Source organism: Chrysemys picta, chromosome 7, assembly GCF_011386835.1.
Source record: "Chrysemys picta bellii isolate R12L10 chromosome 7, ASM1138683v2, whole genome shotgun sequence".
Taxonomy (NCBI): Eukaryota; Metazoa; Chordata; order Testudines; family Emydidae; genus Chrysemys; species Chrysemys picta.
In genome coordinates, this window is record NC_088797.1 from 53,437,944 (window position 1) to 53,454,328 (window position 16,385).

The 16,385-nt window shown below is 47.4% G+C and overlaps 1 protein-coding gene across 16 annotated transcripts in view; it reads left to right on the top strand.

Annotated features, from left to right (window-relative positions):
* Nucleotides 1-16,385, top strand: part of USP4 (ubiquitin specific peptidase 4) — a 145,225-nt gene that overhangs the window by 22,097 nt on the left and 106,743 nt on the right. For 15 of the 16 annotated variants that reach the window (XR_010589444.1, XR_010589445.1, XR_010589446.1 and 12 more), the window contains exons 5-6: nucleotides 141-286; nucleotides 581-642. Coding sequence is in view for 8 of the 16 variants with exons in the window: in XM_065553186.1 (XP_065409258.1) it covers nucleotides 141-286; nucleotides 581-642 (208 nt within the window). In the remaining 8 variants the exon portion in view is untranslated. Of the gene's footprint in view, nucleotides 1-140; nucleotides 287-580; nucleotides 643-1,402; nucleotides 1,537-16,385 lie in introns of all 16 variants that reach the window. The other variant, XR_010589451.1, reaches the window with a different exon arrangement.

Genomic DNA, 16,385 nt, shown 5'->3' on the forward strand with positions numbered 1-16,385 from the left:
GATTATGAGACATATCTTTTACTGCTTGGGCATTGATAAAGTGGGGACATATGCGTTTAATGTATCTCTGGTTGGTCAGTTCTTTCTAGAAATATTTAAGCATTTCAGAAGTTTATTATTATATTTTCTCCCCTAAACAGCCACCATTGAGAAGGAAATGCGACAGTTGTTTAATATCCCCAGTGAGAAGGAAACTAGGTTATGGAGTAGGTATATGAGTAATGCCTATGAGCAGGTCAGCAATCTGGACAGCACTGTACAAGATGCAGGGCTCTATCACGGTCAGGTAAGATGCTCAGAATTCTCTAATAATCATGGTATTGAAATGCCTGGTAGGCTAACACATGGTTTTCCTTGGGCAAGTAGCTTGTCTATGAAAATGTTTTGCTGTACTATGCACAAGAAGAGAATCTATCAGTAAAGAGACCCTGCAACGGAAGCATTATATACATTTAATAGAAAACAAAAGATGTTAAACAATATTCAGAGAACATTAATTAAGAGATGTCTAAGTCATTTTACAGAACATGTAAAATAAGTTTGTTTTTACCTTGCCCTACTGTCTGCATTCCCTCTTCAGGTGCTGTTAATAGAAGTGAAGAATGAAGATGGTACATGGCCTAGGCAGTCTCTTCCGGCAAAGTAAGCATCCTCTCCATTCTTGTTTCATTGTCTTGCTCAACTCTCTAATTCCAGTGACCGGTTGCCTCATAGAGAAGCCCTGTTAAAGGCTATTATTTTGTTAATTTCTTTAAAGAGAAGAGGTTAGCATGCCCTGATCAACTGAATGTGGGATTAAAAACAAGAACATTAGCATTCTCTAGTTCTAGTTTTGGCCCTGTCATTGACTCTCTCTGGTCTTGGGCTGTAAAAAGGGGATAGGCAACAAAGTGTGATCTCAAATAGGTCACATGATAAATGTCTGTACCATGCTTAGAAGATGCTAAGTGTACTATCTGTGCTAAGCATTATTTTTTAAGTTTTAAAACATGCCTGGTTCTTCTTTAGTTGCATTTACAGTTTTAAAAGATGCAAAGACTCAGGGCATGTCTACTCTTAAAACACTGCATCGGCACAGCTGCACCGCTCTAGCACTTTAATGAAGACTCTCTATGCTGATGGGAGAGAGCTTTCCTGGTGGCATGGTTGATATGCCTCCCTGAGAGGCAGCAGTAGCTCTCCTGCTGACATAGCACCGTCTACACTGGGGATTAGGTCTGTATAACTATGTTGCTCAGGGGTGTCGATTTTTCTGCAGTGTGGACCAGAACTATATGTCACTGTGGACAGCATAATGAAAATATCTGTGCAGTGGAGGTTAAAAAAAGCAAACAAGATGTCATGGTGTATTAACAGAGATACTAATATTGAGTATTTTATTCCATTCTGTGTTCAATTCCAGTAATCTCCCATCAAAAAGGATATAATAGAAATGGAAAAGGTCCAGAGAAGAGCAGACAACATGATCGGAAGCCTGGGAAGGCTTTTGCATAAAGAGAGACTACAAAGATTAGAATTTTTTAACGTAGAGAGGAGGTGAATAAGAAGGGCCTTGATATAAGTATATAGAATAATTAATGCTATAGAATGAAATTTAAAATGTATGTGTACTGTTTCTTTTCTTGTAGTGCAAGAACAAGGTGACTTTCAGTAAAATAGAAAAGCAGCAAACTTAATGGAGACAAAGGGAATGCTTTTCTACAAAACACACGGTTAACTGATGGAACTTGCTGCCATGAGATCTTATTGAGGCTAACAGCTTAGTAAGATTAAAAAGACCAGGGCTTCAATTTTCAAAAGCTGATTTATAATGGGATCTGTATTTTTAAGTGACTTATTCTTTTGAAAAATGTTCCCTAGATATTTATATGGATCACGACAACATCCACATTTGCAGTTCATAAGATTAAAATTGTATAAGTAGTATAAATCATCATGTTTCAGATTGTGTAGATAGTATAAACGATCGTGCTTCATAGCAAAAGTCAACCCCTAACTGTCTCTCAGAATAGGATGAAACATGATCCGTGAGCAGGTTAGCCCAGGATTGTTCATTCTAGAAGTTTTACATTTTCCTCTGAAGCTTGTTACTGTCCACTAGGAAACAATACAAGATGTGGGGGACCAACCACTGGTCTGATTTGGTAGGAGAATTCCTATGTTTGTACAAGAAGAATTCATTGATCACTGAGGACTATGATTGAAAGGAGTCAAGGAGGTTCAGAGGATTCCATGGAAAATCAGAGCTATGTCATTCTAACTTTCTTTGACAGTTGATCCAAAAAGAGAAGGTTCAATCATTTGGCCAATTATAGGTTTGTCTTAAGTGCTGGATACTTGGGCAAGTATCAAATATTCTAAAAATTTACAAGGAATTCTATATAATTCCCAGGTATCATACTTTTTCTCCTTCAGTAGCTAGACTTAGAAACAGACATATACCTAACTTCATATACCTAGGACTAAGTGAAAATGCTTACCAGGGTGCAAGTTACTACCTCCCAATTACAGTAAAAGCTGTGTTATCTGGCCCTGTACCAAACGGAAAGCTCTAAAAATTGGCATTTCTAATCTTCATAGAAAGTCCAGTTTATTGTCCAGTTGGCACAGGGCCGTCAGGTTCCCTACCTGGCTCCACGTGGCTCCCGGGAAGTGGCAACATGTCCCTGCTGCTCCTAGGTGAAGGGCCACGAGGGGTTCAGAGTGTGGGAGGCGGTGTGGGGCTGTGGGTTGAGGCACGGGAGGGGCTTTTGGGTGCTAGATCCAGGGGGCGCTCACTTCGGGCTGCTCCCTGTAAGCGGCGATCTTTCCCTGCTGTTCTTAGGTGGAAGCGTGGCTAGGTGGCTCTGTTCACTGCCTCCGCCCACAGGCGCTGCCCCCGCAGCTCCCAAACTTCCTCCTAGAACCTGCGCCCCATGTCCCAACCCCCAGCCCCATACCCCCTCCTGCACCCAAACTCACTCCCTCTTAGTTAACTGGACTTTTTCACTTACTGGTACCCACTATTTCCCCAACATGGCAGTTAAAAAAGCTTTTACTGTAGGTGGAAACCTGGGATTTTGGATTATATAATGTAGAATTTATAAAATATTAAGTGTGTTTTGATTGAAGAGCTACAAATGGTGGTTGTGAACACTGCAGTAGAAGCATATATCTCTTGTTGGGATTATCTATATCTCTGTTCAATCTGAGTCAATATTTCATTTCCTCTTCACTGGGGAATGGAGTCAGGAATGTTATGCTAAACTGATGTCCACAATTCAATAAGAAAGGAAAGTGATATTGAGTTGATAGCATTTTCTTGCAGGGGCACCTGTTTATCTTCCCTGTTTCTTACATTCATTATATAAAAACAACAAGGAGTCTGGTGGCACCTTAAAGACTAACAGATTTTTATTTGGGCATAAGCTTTCGTGAGTAAAAACCTCACTTCTTCGGATGCATCCGAAGAAGTGAGGTTTTTACTCACGAAAGCTTATGCCCAAATAAATCTGTTAGTCTTTAAGGTGCCACCAGACTCCTTGTTGTTTTTGTAGATACAGACTAACACGGCTACCCCCTGATACTTGACATTCATTATATAATCTGTTTAAAAACCCATTTGGGATTTATGGTGATCAGATACCAATCTGCTAGACTGGGGTCTTTATGGATATTGAATGCTTCAAGGGCGAAAGGTTTCTTTTCTTAGAAAACAATGTACATTAATGTGTAAAAACTCAGGGCTGTGTTAGTCAGACTAAGGCAGGTCAGCACTGGTGGACTAGTTTGACAAGCAGGGTGCTGTTTTGCTCTGAAGGTTGCCTGTTTCTCAGGGAAATCCATTCCCCTAGTAAACAGATTGAATTGCAGTGTAATCTTCTTTACCTCAGTATTCAGGGAGTCGGGAGAAGGAAGCTCAGAAATTTATTCTGCGTAATCATATCATGTTTGCTGTAGTTAGCAGATGATTGATTAGGTTAAATCGATAATTTCAGAAGGCCCCTGATAAATCCTTAGTGTTGTTTATTGCTTGTGGGTCTTCTTTAGTGATGTTTGTTCTGCTAGCACGTTTCATTATATTAGATTTATGGCACAATTATCGATAGGATTATACTTTTTTCCTTTTTGCAAGATTGTTATTACACTTGCTTTTCTCCCACCTTTTGGTGCTTCCCTTGTTGCCCATGCTTTTTCAAAAATGTCAGTGGATCAGGCTGTTATCTGGACTGGCTTATATATACATATTCATATTTCCCAGCATTCTCTTTCCTGCTTGTTCTCAAGAATCATTTCACAAGGTCGGTCTTCCTTATTTTGTTCAGTATCTATCTTGTTGAATACATGCTTAAAAAGGAGTCATTTAATTTCAGCATTCTCATTTATTAATGGTACAAATTTCTTACTAGTATTAACTGCTTCTGATGTTTATTTGATTGCCCCCCCCTTTTTTTTTTTAAACTGATCTTTTTTTTTTTTTTTTTAGCATTCCTTTACGCAACCAAGTTAGCTGATTCTTATTTCTTGGTGTCTTCTTTTTCTGGTAGCTTGTAGTCAGCCACCTTCTATGCTGCTAGATGAGGCCTCCTCTCAAACGTTCCTCTCTAGATTCCTTAATTTCGCCAGATGTGCTTTCCTGAAATCTAACACCTCTGTAGAGATGCAGTGAACAGCATCTCTAAATCCTCATTCCCTACTATGTTGACTTGAAATTAAGCAACTCATCGTCATACATTCCAAGCTTCCTGGTAGTCTGTCAGTTCCCCCTCATCAAGCAAGATGTATATCCAAAATGGCTTATCGTTTGGTTGTAGAATAGAAGTCTCCATTTTCTTTTACATAAAGTAGTCTTCTGCATAATTAAAAGACCTCTTTTTGATACTGCATCTTTGGCTGTATTTGTTGCTCAACAAATATCTGGATAGTTAAAGTCTAACATGAGTATAGGTGCTCTGTGGCTTAGAATGCATTAAGAGGTTGTCTAGGAACCCTTGTTTCAATCTTTTGTTCTGGTGGTCTTTATCAAATGTCTGCAGTGCAGAGAAGTGGTGCCAATATTTTAACTATTTCCTGGGCGTAGGTAATAAATAGGCCTGTGCGATTAATCGCACTGTTAAACAATAATTTATTTATTTATACCATTTATTTAAATATTTTTGGATGTTTTTTACATTTTCAAATATATTGATTTCAAATATTTGCACTGTAAAAAGCAAAATAAATAGTATTTTTCAATTCACCTAATATAAGTGCAATCTCTTTATCGTGAAAGTGCAACTTACAAATGTAGAATTATGTACCAAAAAAACTACTGTCAAAAACAAAAAATGTAAAACTTTAGAATCTACAAGTTCTCTCAGTCCTATTTCTTGTTCAGCCAATCACTCATGCAAACAAGTTTGTTTACATTTACAGGAGATAATGCTGCCTGTTTCTTGTTTACAATGTCACATGAAAGTGAGAACAGGCGTGGAGTAACAAGATATTTATGTGCCAGATGTGCTAAAGATTCATATGCCCCTTCATGCTTTGACCACTGTTCCAGAGGACATATGTCCATGCTGGTGACGGGTTCTGCTCGATAACGATCCAAAGCGGGGGACTGACGCATGTTCATTTTAGTCATCTAAGTCAGATGCCACCAGCAGAAGGTTGATTTTCTTTTTTGGTGGTTCGGGTCCTGTAGTTCTTTGAGTGCTTGCTCATATCGATTCCAATTAGGTGTGCGCACGCTGCGTGCACGATTGTCAGAAGTTTTTTACCCTAGCAACTCTCGGTGGGTCGGCTGAGGCGCCCCCTGGAGTGGCGCCCTCATGGCGCCAGATATATGCCCCTGCCGACCCAGCGCCCCCCCCAGTTCCTTCTTACCGCCCGTGACGGTCATTGGAACTGTGGAGAGCGGCATAGCTGACCTCCACATCCCTAGCTTTCTCGTTGTCTTATAGTTAGTTCTTAGTGTATTTTATTAGTTTAGCAGTTTTTAGAATAGTCTTAGTAAGTTTGTATATCGTATATTAGTGTATATGGTTGTACATAAGTTGGGGAATTGGGGTTTATCCCCGTTCCTCTGCCCCGGTACCAGGGCTCATGCCCAAATCTCCGGGTTTCAGGCCTTGCTCAGTCTGTCTCAAGCCGATGCCCATTGGAGACCCCCACGACTCCTGTTTGAAGTGCCTGGGCGAAGCGCATCAACCTGACAAGTGCCGCATTTGCAAGGCTTTTAAGCCTCGGACAAAAAAGGAGCGGGACTTCCGTCTAAAACAGCTCCTCATGGAAGCGGCACTTAGCCCGGTGCCCCCGGCACCGCCTGCAGACCAGGCACCGTCAGTCCGTAGTGCGCCTTCGGCACCGGAGCGACCCGGCACCAGCCAGGTACCTCGGCACCGGACATCTCCAGCACCGGTACAGAAGCAGCACCGCTCGCTGTCTCCGCGGCCCAAGAAGCAGCACAAACCACCTGCTGGTCCTCCACAGGTGCAAGCACCGCCGGCGGCCTCAGTGGAGCAGCGCGCCGTGCCAGACCACACCGCGAAGGCGCCAACTCCAGCACTGTCGATTCTGGACCTCAAGCGCCGTTGAGTCCGGTGCACATAAGCTCCCCGGTACACACCATGGTTGAGCTGGGCCTGCCGTCCACTCCAGAGACTTTCTCCACTGCTCACGACCTGATTGCGCTAATGGAGCCCGGACCGTCTTGCCCTCCGGCACTGCCGGTGCGGACTGTCCCATCCATAGGGAAGCTCACCTTCATGCGACCTCCTTCACAGAGTGAAACAGGTCGGCACTGCTCTCGGTCCCAGTCGCAGTCCCAGTCTTACAGATGGTCACGGTGCTGCTCGCAGTCCCGGCACCGATCTCCATCTTGGCGCCGGTCGTACTTGTGGCACCGCTCCACCTCCTGGAGGTCTGCCTCTTGGTACGATCGGTACCGAGCTAGCTCCTGGCACCGGTCCCGACACCGCTCATCACGCAGCCGGTCGTAGCACCGACGGCACTGTCGTTCGTCATTCAGATTGAGATCAACCTCCTGGCACCGTTATCGTCGGTCCCACTCCCGATCACGGTACCGCGTGGGGCACCGGTCCCCAGCCCTCACGCGCAGACCAGTAGATGGCGACATGTCAACACAACAACTGCGTTCGGCACCGCCTTGGTGTTCTCGCCCAAACTCGGCATCATCCCAAGCGGAGAGTGGCTATAATGTCCAGGGCCAGGACGCTGATGGTGCTAGCCAGGGGCCAGATGTAGGACAGGATCCCGATCAAGGTCCTCCACAGTGGTCCTTCTGGACCCCTTGGGCATACCACCATGCCCAAGGTGGCCCCTCAGGCGCTTCTCGCTTGGCTTGTTCGGAGCCTAGGGTACCTGAGGCAACTGTTAGCCATCCTTCCTCAATAGCTTCGGAGGCAACTGCCCTACCGCCTGAACAGCCTGATGTCCCTACGATCGTGGACCTAGGGCAACTGGACCCTCCTCAACCTGACCTTCCCCAGGACCCACTAGTCCAGGGATTGTCTTCTTCATCCTCACCTGACGAAGCCGTGGCAGGCATGTCCTCCTCTGGCCCCCCACCTATAGATCTTCGTGCTCACCAGTACCTGCTTTGTAGGGTGGCACAGAACACGAATCTGCAGGTGGAGGTGGTGGTGGAGGTTGAGGACCCATGGTGGACATCTTGTCGGCCGAAGGCCCCACGTGGGTAGCTTTACACTTCATTAAGACTATTCAGGCGAATGCCAATACTATCTGGCAGTCCCCAGCGTCCATCCTTCCCACAGCAAGAGGGGTGGAAAGGAAATACATGGTGCCATCCAAAGATTATGAGCACTTGTGTGTGCACCCCCAACCTTGCTCCCTCGTGGTACAGTCTGTAAATGAGAGGGAGAGGCATGGCCAACAAGCACCCGCACCTAAGTCCAAGGACGCTAGGCGCCTGGATCTGTTTGGGTGTAAGATTTACTCTACTGGTGGTCTACAGCTCAGGGTAGCTAATCAGCAGGCCCTCCTGAGCCGTTATAATTATAACACCTCGAGCTCTATGGGGAAATTCAAAGAGTTGGTTCCCCAGGAGCCCAGGGAAGAGTTTGGGGCCTTGCTCGAAGAGGGCAAGAAGGTGGCAAGGACATCACTCCAGGCCTCTTTAGATGCAGCTGACTTGGCAGCTAGAACTCTAGCCTCAGGAGTGGCTATGTGCCGCATTTCATGGCTGCAAATGTCCGGCCTCCCTCCGGAACTGCAGCAAACTATACAGGACCTGCCCTTTGAAGGCCAAGGTCTCTTCTCAGAGAAGACTGATCCCAGATTGCAAAGTCTGAAGGATAACCAGGCCACCATGCGCTCACTGGGCATGCATACCCCAGTGACGCAACGCAGGCCCTTCCGGCCGCAGCGCACTTACCCTAACCCTCAACCGGGGCAAGACTTCTCTAGAAGGCATGGTCGTGGCAATAGGAGGCAACAACCTGGTCTGCAAGCAGGCCAGAATCAGAGCCCCCTTAGACCATCAGCGGGGCCCAGACAACTTTTGAAGTTGCGCTCGAGGACGGAGCACCAGTCTCCTCCCAGGATCCTTCCCTACCTTTCTCCAACCGCCTCTCCTGTTTCCTCCCTGCGTGGTCCCGCATAACGTCAGATCGCTGGGTCCTACGCACGGTGGAAAATGGATACCATCTTCAGTTTATTTCGCCCCACCCCCCCTTCCCACCCTCCCTCCCCATCCCTTTTCAGGGACCCTTCTCACGAGCAACTCCTCTTGCAGGAGGTACAAGTGCTCCTGTCAATTGGAGTGGTGGAAGAGGTACCAAGAGACTTGAGGAGCAGGGTTTTTTTTCTACCGCTACTTCCTAATCCCCAAGGCAAAGGGGGGGCTTTGGCCCATCCTGGACCTACGCGGACTCAACAAATTCATGGTAAAGTTGAAGATCCGCGTGGTTACCCTGGGAACTATTATCCTATCCCTGGATCCTGGAGACTGGTACACCGCCCTCGACATGAAGGGCGTGTACTTCCACATAGCGATCTACCCACCGCACAGGCGGTTCCTTCGCTTTGTGGTCAGACAGCAGCATTTCCAATTTGCGGTCGTCTCTCCTCTGTCAGGAAGCCATACATCTCTGGGAATTTTGAATAACCCGATCAATCGACCTGGTGGCATATTTTCTCCCAGGAGTCCAAAACACCTTGGCAGATCACCTCAGCAGGTCCTTCCTGGTTCACGAGTGGTCGATACGTCTGGACATTATTCATTCTGTTTTCCAGAGGTGGGGATTTCCCCACATAGACCTTTTCGCCTCTCGTGAGAATCGGAAGTGCCAAGTGTTGTGCTCTCTCCAGGGACGTTCCCCGGGCTCCCTGTCAGACGCCTTCCTGATACCGTGGAAAGACCACCTGCTCTATGTCTTCCCTCCATTTCCGTTGGTCCACAAGGTCCTCCTCAAGTTACGCAGAGACAAGGCCTGCTTAATCTTGATCGCTCCAGCGTGGCCCAGACAACACTGGTACACCATGCTCCTCGAGCTGTCGGTGACGGAACCAATCGCTCTACCATTGTGGCCGGACCTGATCACTCAGGAACATGGCAGATTATGTCATCCGGATCTGCAGTCCCTCCACCTGACTGCGTGGCTGCTTCATGGCTGACTGAATCCGAGCTGCGTTGCTCCACTTTGGTGCAGCAAGTGCTCTTGGGGAGCAGAAAGCCCTCCACTAGGTCCACATACATGGCCAAGTGGAAGCGCTTCTCCTGCTGGTGTGCCCTAAATAACACTGTCCCTATGGGGGTACAAATACCTACCATCCTGGACTATATTTGGTCCTTGAAACAGCAAGGCCTAGCTGTCTCATCTATCAGGGTCCACCTAGCAGCGATCTCCGCCTTCCACCCGGGCGAGCATGGGCGCTCAGTCTTCTCCGGTGCCATGGTCAGCAGGTTCCTCAAGGGCTTAGAACATCTGTACCCACAAATCCGTCAGCTGGCCCCTACATGGGACCTCAGTCTAGTCCTATCTAGACTCATGGGTGCCCCCTTTGAGCCCATGGCCATCTGCTCGCTTCTGTACCTGTCCTGGAAAACAGCTTTCCTCATTGCTATCGCATCGGCAAGACGAGTCTCAGAACTTAGGGCCCTCACATCAGACCCACCGTATACGGTGTTCCATAAGGACAAGGTACAGCTGTGACCACACCCTGCCTTCCTCCCTAAGGTGGTGTCTGCCTTCCATGTCAACCAAGACATCTTCCTTCCGGTCTTCTTCCCAAAGCCGCACGCTTTGCTAAGGGAGCAACAGCTACATTCCCTAGACGTTTGCAGGGCTCTTGCTTTCTACACTGAGCGAACGAAGCTGTTCAGAAAGACATCCCAACTGTTTGTAGCGGTGGCAGACCGGATGAAAGGCCTTCCGGTCTCTTCGCAGTGAATATCGTCTTGGATTACTTCATGCATCCGTGCCTGTTATGACTTGGCTGGTGTCCCAGCTCCACGACTCCCCGCCCATTCCACTTGGGCCCAAGCTTCTTCCTCTGTCTTTCTGGCTCATGTGCCCATACAGGAGATATGTAGGGCAGGGACTTGGTCGTCCGTGCACACTTTTGCTTCCCACTATGCCATAGTGCAGCAGTCCAGGGATGATGCGGCATTTGGCTCAGCGGTCCTTCACTCCGCGACATCTAACTCAGACCCCACAGCCTAGGTAAGGCTTGGGAGTCACCTAATTGGAATCGATATGCGCAAGCACTCGAAGAAGAAAAAACGGTTACTCACCTTTGTAACTGTTGTTCTTCGAGATGTGTTGCTCATATCCATTCCAAACCCGCTCTCCTTCCCCGCAGTCGGAGTAGCTGGCAAGAAGGAATTGAGGGGGCGCTGGGTTGGCAGGGGCATATATCCGGCGCCATGAGGGCGCCACTCCAGGGGGCGCCTCAGCCGACCCACCGAGAGTTGCTAGGGTAAAAATCTTCCAACGATCGTGCACGCGGCGCGCGCACACCTAATTGGAATGGATATGAGCAACGCATCTTGAAGAACAACAGTTACAAGGGTGAGTAACCGTTTTTTTCCACATCAGAGTGTTGCTCTTTTAAGACTTCTGACAGCATGCGCCACACCTCGTCCCTCTCAGATTTTGGGAAGGCACTTTGGATTCTTAAATCTTGGGTCTAGTGCTGTAGCTATTTTTATAAATCTCAGATTGGTACATTCTTTGCGTTCTGTAAAATCTGTTTGAAAGTATTCTTAAATGGAACAACATATGCTAGGTTGTCATCAGAGACTGCCATAATGTGGAATATATGGCAGAATGCGGGTAAAACGACAGAGCAGGAGATATACAATTCCCCCCCAAGGAGTTCAGTCACAAATTGCAGGGCTCAAGTAGTGTTTCTAGCTTTTCAAAATCCTTATCTGTTGGCACTGATAGATGGTGCTTTTGAAGAGCTAATGTGGATGTCCTAACGGCTTTATTGCAAAGCAGGCGCTGAATCATAGCCAACGTGGAATTCCATCTGGTTGAAATATCTTGTACGAGAGGTTCTTGTTTCTGTCCATTATTGTGTTATTCCTAGCTCTGTACTGTTAGCTGGATTGTGATTGAAATGGCCCACAAGTTTTCTACATTTTGCCAGTACGTTTTCAAAACCACCCTCACTGAGCTACTGTAATGGATCGCTGCAGACTGTGAGCAATGCATGTTATGTGTTCAAAAGGCAAGCGACTGGCGGCTGCTACCATGTTACGTGCACTGTCAGTACTAATTGTTGTTACCTTTTCTTGAATATTCCATTCTTTCGCCACATCTGTGAAACGCTCTGCACATGCTTCAGCATAATGTCTCTCTTCAGTATGAGTTACTGTTACAGCAAACAACTGCAGTGTCCATGCTTCATCAATAAGGTGTGCGGTGACACTAAGATAGCTATGATTGCTCAAGGCTGTCCAGTGATTACCAGTCAAAGCAACAGCCAGTGCATTTTTCAGAAGCTCCAACTTTGTAGTCTTCTCGTTGTCATATAGGTCATTTATTCGTGATGCAATGTTTCCTCAGGAGTGCAAGGTGTATGACTGACTGGAAGATGCAATTTGAATAATACCTCTGAGACCTCTGTCATTTACAATGTTGAGTGGTCTGCAGTCCATAGCTATCCACTTAGCAATATCATTGGTTAAGGTGTTGTACTTTGTTTGATCCATGGGCTTGTACCGATCCTAAAACTCTGTAATTGTACTCTGTCCTGGCTGGCTGGATTCATTTGCTGGCAGTGGGTTATCTGTAGCACAAAAGCATGCTTAGAACGTAGGTGGTACTGCAGACTTGAAGTGCTCCTATGGTATTGGAACTCAGCCTTGCAATAGCTACAGATAAGTCTTTTTAGCCAAAGAACCATCTGGAAGTATTTTAAATATAAACTTCCCATTCAAAAGACCTGAACTATTGCTGCTTTGCTCCATTACCGTTTTCTGATATTTAATCACTCCAGATCATGAAAGCAGAATAGAACTGTGTCAGTGTCTAGAATAAAATAATTCAATAAATTCTTCTATATAATCAATATATTTGTGTCCTGTTCGAAAGTGGTCCTTGCCATGGATATTGAAAGGTTTTTACCTTAGGATTAACATTCAGTAGGAGAGTGAATTGTGCAGGAGGCTTTTTTTTTCGCCTGCTGCTGCTGGGTTAGCCTTTTGTGTACTATTTTGTATGTGTCCTTTCGAGGAGTGTTGGCTTATTGAAGGGGTAAGATTTTTTTAATCTCAATACTCTGGAGATGAGAGGGGTGTGAGTTTTGCAGGAGGAAGGTGAATTCTTGATGCTGCTTCTGTTGGGGTGGGTTTCTGAGCTCACCAGGTTCACCTCCTGTCCAAAGAGAGTTTCATCTTAGAAATCTGCATTCAGTGTTTGGGAGGGGTTGGGGAAGTAAGCAATGACTTGTGCAGGAGGAGAGTCTGGGAGGACTGGGGGTGACAACGGGGAGGAGCAAGCAAAAACTTGTGCAGGAGGAGGGTGAGGGAGGTGTCTTGCTGCTGCTTCTGGAAGGATGGTTTCTGGTACCGGGCTTGCCTCCTTTTACTGAGCTAGGTGGACTCCCTTCAGCTGAGTGAGTCCTTGTTTGCAATCCTTTACCTCAGGGACTCATACTGAAGGGGAGGAGAAGCTGGTGTGGGGAAACTGAGCTTGTCAGGCCGTGTTCTCTATGGGGTACCCCCGGCGTGAGCAGCTGGCTAGGGGCAATGGGGCACGACGCAGGGGGGTTGGTCGTGGGACTGAGGGGCCAGCTGGGCACAACAAGGTACAGGATGGCTAGGGTGACAATATGTCCTGTTTTGGCCAGGACAGTCCCCCTTTTCAGCTCTGTCCCGGCTGTCTGTATTTTTTCACCATGGGCATTTGTCCCAGCGACAAGGCAGAGCAGAGAGAGGCAGCTGCTGCCTGGGGCTCAGCTGAAGGCAGCACTGCCTGCCAGCAGGAAAGTGGAAAAATTTTCTGCTGGGGTGGGCAGTGCTGGCTTCAGAGCTGACCCCTAGATGGTGCAGAGCTGGGGGCAGGATAAGCCTCAACCAGGGGAGGCACTTAGCTGGGGGTGGGGGTTCAGTCCCAGCTGCGCGTGGTGTGGAGCTTGGGAGTGGGGATCAGCCCCAGGTGGCATGGGGCTCATGGGGAATGGTGTGTGTGTCAGCCCAGCCCCAACTGCGAGTGACATGAGGCTCAGGGATGGGGGTCAGTCCCAGCCCCAGCTGTGGACAGCACAGGGCTTGGGGGGGGTGGGGGGTGGAGGGAGGGAAGACCCAGCTGTGGGTGACATGGGGTTGGGGGGGGGGGCAACCCAGGTGGCATGGGGGGGCCAGCCCCAGGTGGCATGAAGGGGGGTCAGCCCCATCTCCAGCTATGGGCAGTGGGGGTTAGCCCCAGCCCCAACTGTGGACGGCACAGGGTTTGGGAGGGGAGAAGACCCCACCGTGGGCAGTGCAGAGCTCAGGAGGGAGGCTGAACCCCAGGTGTGGGTGCGGTTAGGGGGGTCAGCCCCAGAGTTTGTGTGTGGGGGGGTCAGCCCCAGCTGGCATGGGGCAGAGCCCCAGCTGTGGGAGACATGGGGTTCAGTGGTAGGGGTCAGCCCCCGAGGTGTGTGTGTGTGTGTGTGTGTGTGTACACGCGTCCCAGGCAGCACAGGGCTCGGGAGGTGGGGTCAGCCCCAGGCAGCACAGGGCAAGGGGTGGGAGATCCCAGCATGGGCAGTGCGGCACTCACGGAGTAGCAGGGGGCTCAGCCCCAGCTGCAGGTGGCATGGGGAGGGCAGCTGGAGCACCATGCAAGGGGCGGGGTGGCTTGGGCGAGCCCCTGGCTGTCCTGTTTTTACTTATTAAAAATAAAAAAAACAAAAACCCTTCTCCGCTGGAGCTGGCATGAGAACCACTTACCTCTTTCTGTAGCCTCTTCTCTTTCCATCTGGCCTCCGGTGGCGGCTTGTGTTACTGCCCCTGACCTGAGTTAGCTTTTCCGGAGCAGCCTATGCTACCCTGCTGCAATTAACACATGTTAAAAAAAATTAACACGTTAATTGTGCTGTGCGTTAATCAGCAGTTAATTGAGAGCCCTAAAATCAATATATTTGAAAATGTAGAAAAACATCCAAAAATATTTAATACATTTCAATTGGTAGTCTATTGTTTAACAGTGTGATTTAAAACTGTAATTAATCTATTTAATTTTTTTGAGTTGGTCGTGTGAGTTAACTGCAATTAATCAACAGCCCTAATAATAAACTTCTTGCCCCAGGTCTGCATATCCTGCATAGAGGAGGGGTTCAAATCCTGCTCATAATCTGATGGAGGGAGGGTGCCCATAATAGAATTTATAGAACAGAATTTTTTCCCTTTTTTTCTATTTTAAAAAAAGTAGGAAATTACAAACTAAACCAAAAAAAAAGGAAGTATTTCTCATTGCAAAATTGAACACACTGAAAATTAGGAAATGCCAGAACTAAGGATGCAGGGAAATTTTAGTTCTGCCTCCTTGTGTATATGCATTATGATATAATCTTTCATTACATGATCATATTTTCTTTTCTACAGGACCAGTGCCTCAGTTGGTATATAAAGGACAGATGGAGCTCAGGGAATTGAACAGTTGTATAGTGAAGGAGGCTGTTGTCTGTAGGACTGTTTCTTGATTAGCAGAAGTTGAAGATGTGGAGAGACAGGGGACTGGAGGAAGAGAAAGATGGTCTTGTGATTAAGACAGGTGAATATTACACAGGGGAACTCAGTTGTGTTCCTTCCTCTGCCACAGAATTCTATATGATGCTAAGCAAGTCACTTAAATCAACATTTTGGTAGGCAGCCACATTTTCTCAGTTCAAGAGGAGACACTGGGAGCCTGATTTTCCAAGAGTGTGAAGCACTCTCAACTATAGCTGAAGTCATGGGGTGCTGTGGATGCTCAGCGTTTGTGCCATTAAGTCAATGCGTTCTGGAGGAGGAACCATGGGGCTGGGAGTCAGATGGTCCCAAATTCTAATCCTGGCTCTGCCATTGATTCACTGTGTGGCTTCAGGCAAGTTGCACTTTCTTTGTCAAAGGGCTTGTCTACACTACCCGCTGGATCGGCAGGTGGCAATCGATCCAGCGGGGGTCGATTTATCGCATCTAGTATAAACGCAATAAATTGACCGCTGAGCGCTCTCCCGTTGACTCCGGTATTCCACCAGAACGAGAAGCGCAAGCGGAGTCAACGGGAGAGCGTCAGCTGTCGACTTACTTCAGTGAAGGCACCGCAGTAAGTAGATCTAAGTATGTCGACTTCATCTATGCTATTCATGTAGCTGAAGTTGCGTATCTTAGATTGACCCCGCGCTGTAGTGTAGACAAGCCCTCAGTTTCCCCATCTGTGAAATGCGATAAGGGGGTCTCCTCTCCCAGGATTGTTCTGAGAATTAATGTTTAGGGGCTTGCATACTGGGGTGATAAGCACCATCAAAAAGCTCACGAGGAAGAAAATATTGCTGTATTCAATTCAAGGGCTGGATCATACGTAATATATGGAGATATACCTATCTCATAGAACTGGAAGGGACCCTGCAAGGTCATTGAGTCCAGCCCGGTGCCTTCTCTAGCAGGACCAAATACATAGCTGCTGCTGGTGATGAAACATAGCTCTCCCTTAGCACTTTTTTCATCCCTAGATCTCAAAGCATGTTACAGGCCTCTCTTTACAAATGGGGAAAGAGAGGCACAGGGAGGGGAAGTGATTTGCCCAAGGTCACTTAGCAGTTTAATAGCAGAGCCAGGAATAGAACCTAGGTCTCCCAAGTCCCAGTCCCTCATGCTACCCTCAAGTTTTGTTGTGTTTAAAAGTAGTCTCTTGGCAATAAGGGGCACCCAGACCTGTCTCAGGCCACTTCTGAACCTAACATGCTGG